This window comes from Rhincodon typus, chromosome 3 (genome assembly GCF_021869965.1).
Source record: "Rhincodon typus isolate 14 chromosome 3, sRhiTyp1.1, whole genome shotgun sequence".
Lineage (NCBI taxonomy): Eukaryota > Metazoa > Chordata > Chondrichthyes > Orectolobiformes > Rhincodontidae > Rhincodon > Rhincodon typus.
The window spans coordinates 127313971-127314631 of NC_063334.1; the positions used below are offsets into that span (position 1 = coordinate 127313971).

The window sequence follows — 661 nt, forward strand, 5'->3', positions numbered from 1 at the left end:
GATTCTCCAGCATCTGCAGTTCCTACTATCTCTGAGCTTCCAGTTGCCTGCCATTTCAACACAGCACCGTGCTCCCCGGGCAATATCTGTCTCAGGTTTGCTGCAGTGACCCTTCCTCAGAACCTCTCTCTGTCTTTAGGCTCTATCCCCACCTATCATTTACTCCTGACCCCCCTCCCCACCTTCTGCATATAAACCATCCTTTTCACAGCCACCATCAGCTTCTGAGAAACATTAACTCTGATTTCTCCTTCACAGATGCTGCCAGACCTGCTCAGCTTTTCCAGCAACTTCTCTTTTTGTTGCTGATGTTCTCGGTTTGTTTTCAATTCCCTCAATCACTCTCTGTTCTGCGGTGAATAATTAACCTCATTCTCTGGGATCTTGCTGTGCACCGACTCCTACAGTTGGGGATGCGCCAGGCGCTACAGCAATCTAACCCCGCACCGCTCACCCTGGAGACAGGCCCTGGCACGATATTCTCTCTGTTCCCGGGAGACTCATCCTCCGGCGCGGGTCCCCGTCTCCGCTTCACCCTCGTGTTCCCGGAGCCACCGGCTCCCCGCTTCACCGCCGCCGCCATCACCATGAGGATCTCCGCCGGTGTCCCCGCCGGCTCCGCTCCCCCGGACACTTCCGCCGGTGTCCCCGCCGGCCCCGC

General features: G+C 56.9%; 2 protein-coding genes across 2 annotated transcripts in view; one reads left to right on the top strand and one right to left on the bottom strand.

Annotated features, from left to right (window-relative positions):
- Positions 1–639, bottom strand: part of LOC125482830 (ribosome biogenesis protein BRX1 homolog) — a 15917-nt gene extending 15278 nt beyond the window's left edge. Inside the window, exon 1 of the mRNA XM_048595334.1 lies at positions 455–639. Within this exon, the coding sequence (XP_048451291.1) occupies positions 455–589 (135 nt within the window). The 5' untranslated portion in view covers positions 590–639. The remainder of the gene's footprint in view (positions 1–454) is intronic.
- The window catches only part of LOC109914961 (alanine--glyoxylate aminotransferase 2, mitochondrial), a 15963-nt gene continuing 15889 nt past the window's right edge, over positions 588–661 (top strand). Inside the window, exon 1 of the mRNA XM_048594286.1 lies at positions 588–659. Within this exon, the coding sequence (XP_048450243.1) occupies positions 588–659 (72 nt within the window). The remainder of the gene's footprint in view (positions 660–661) is intronic.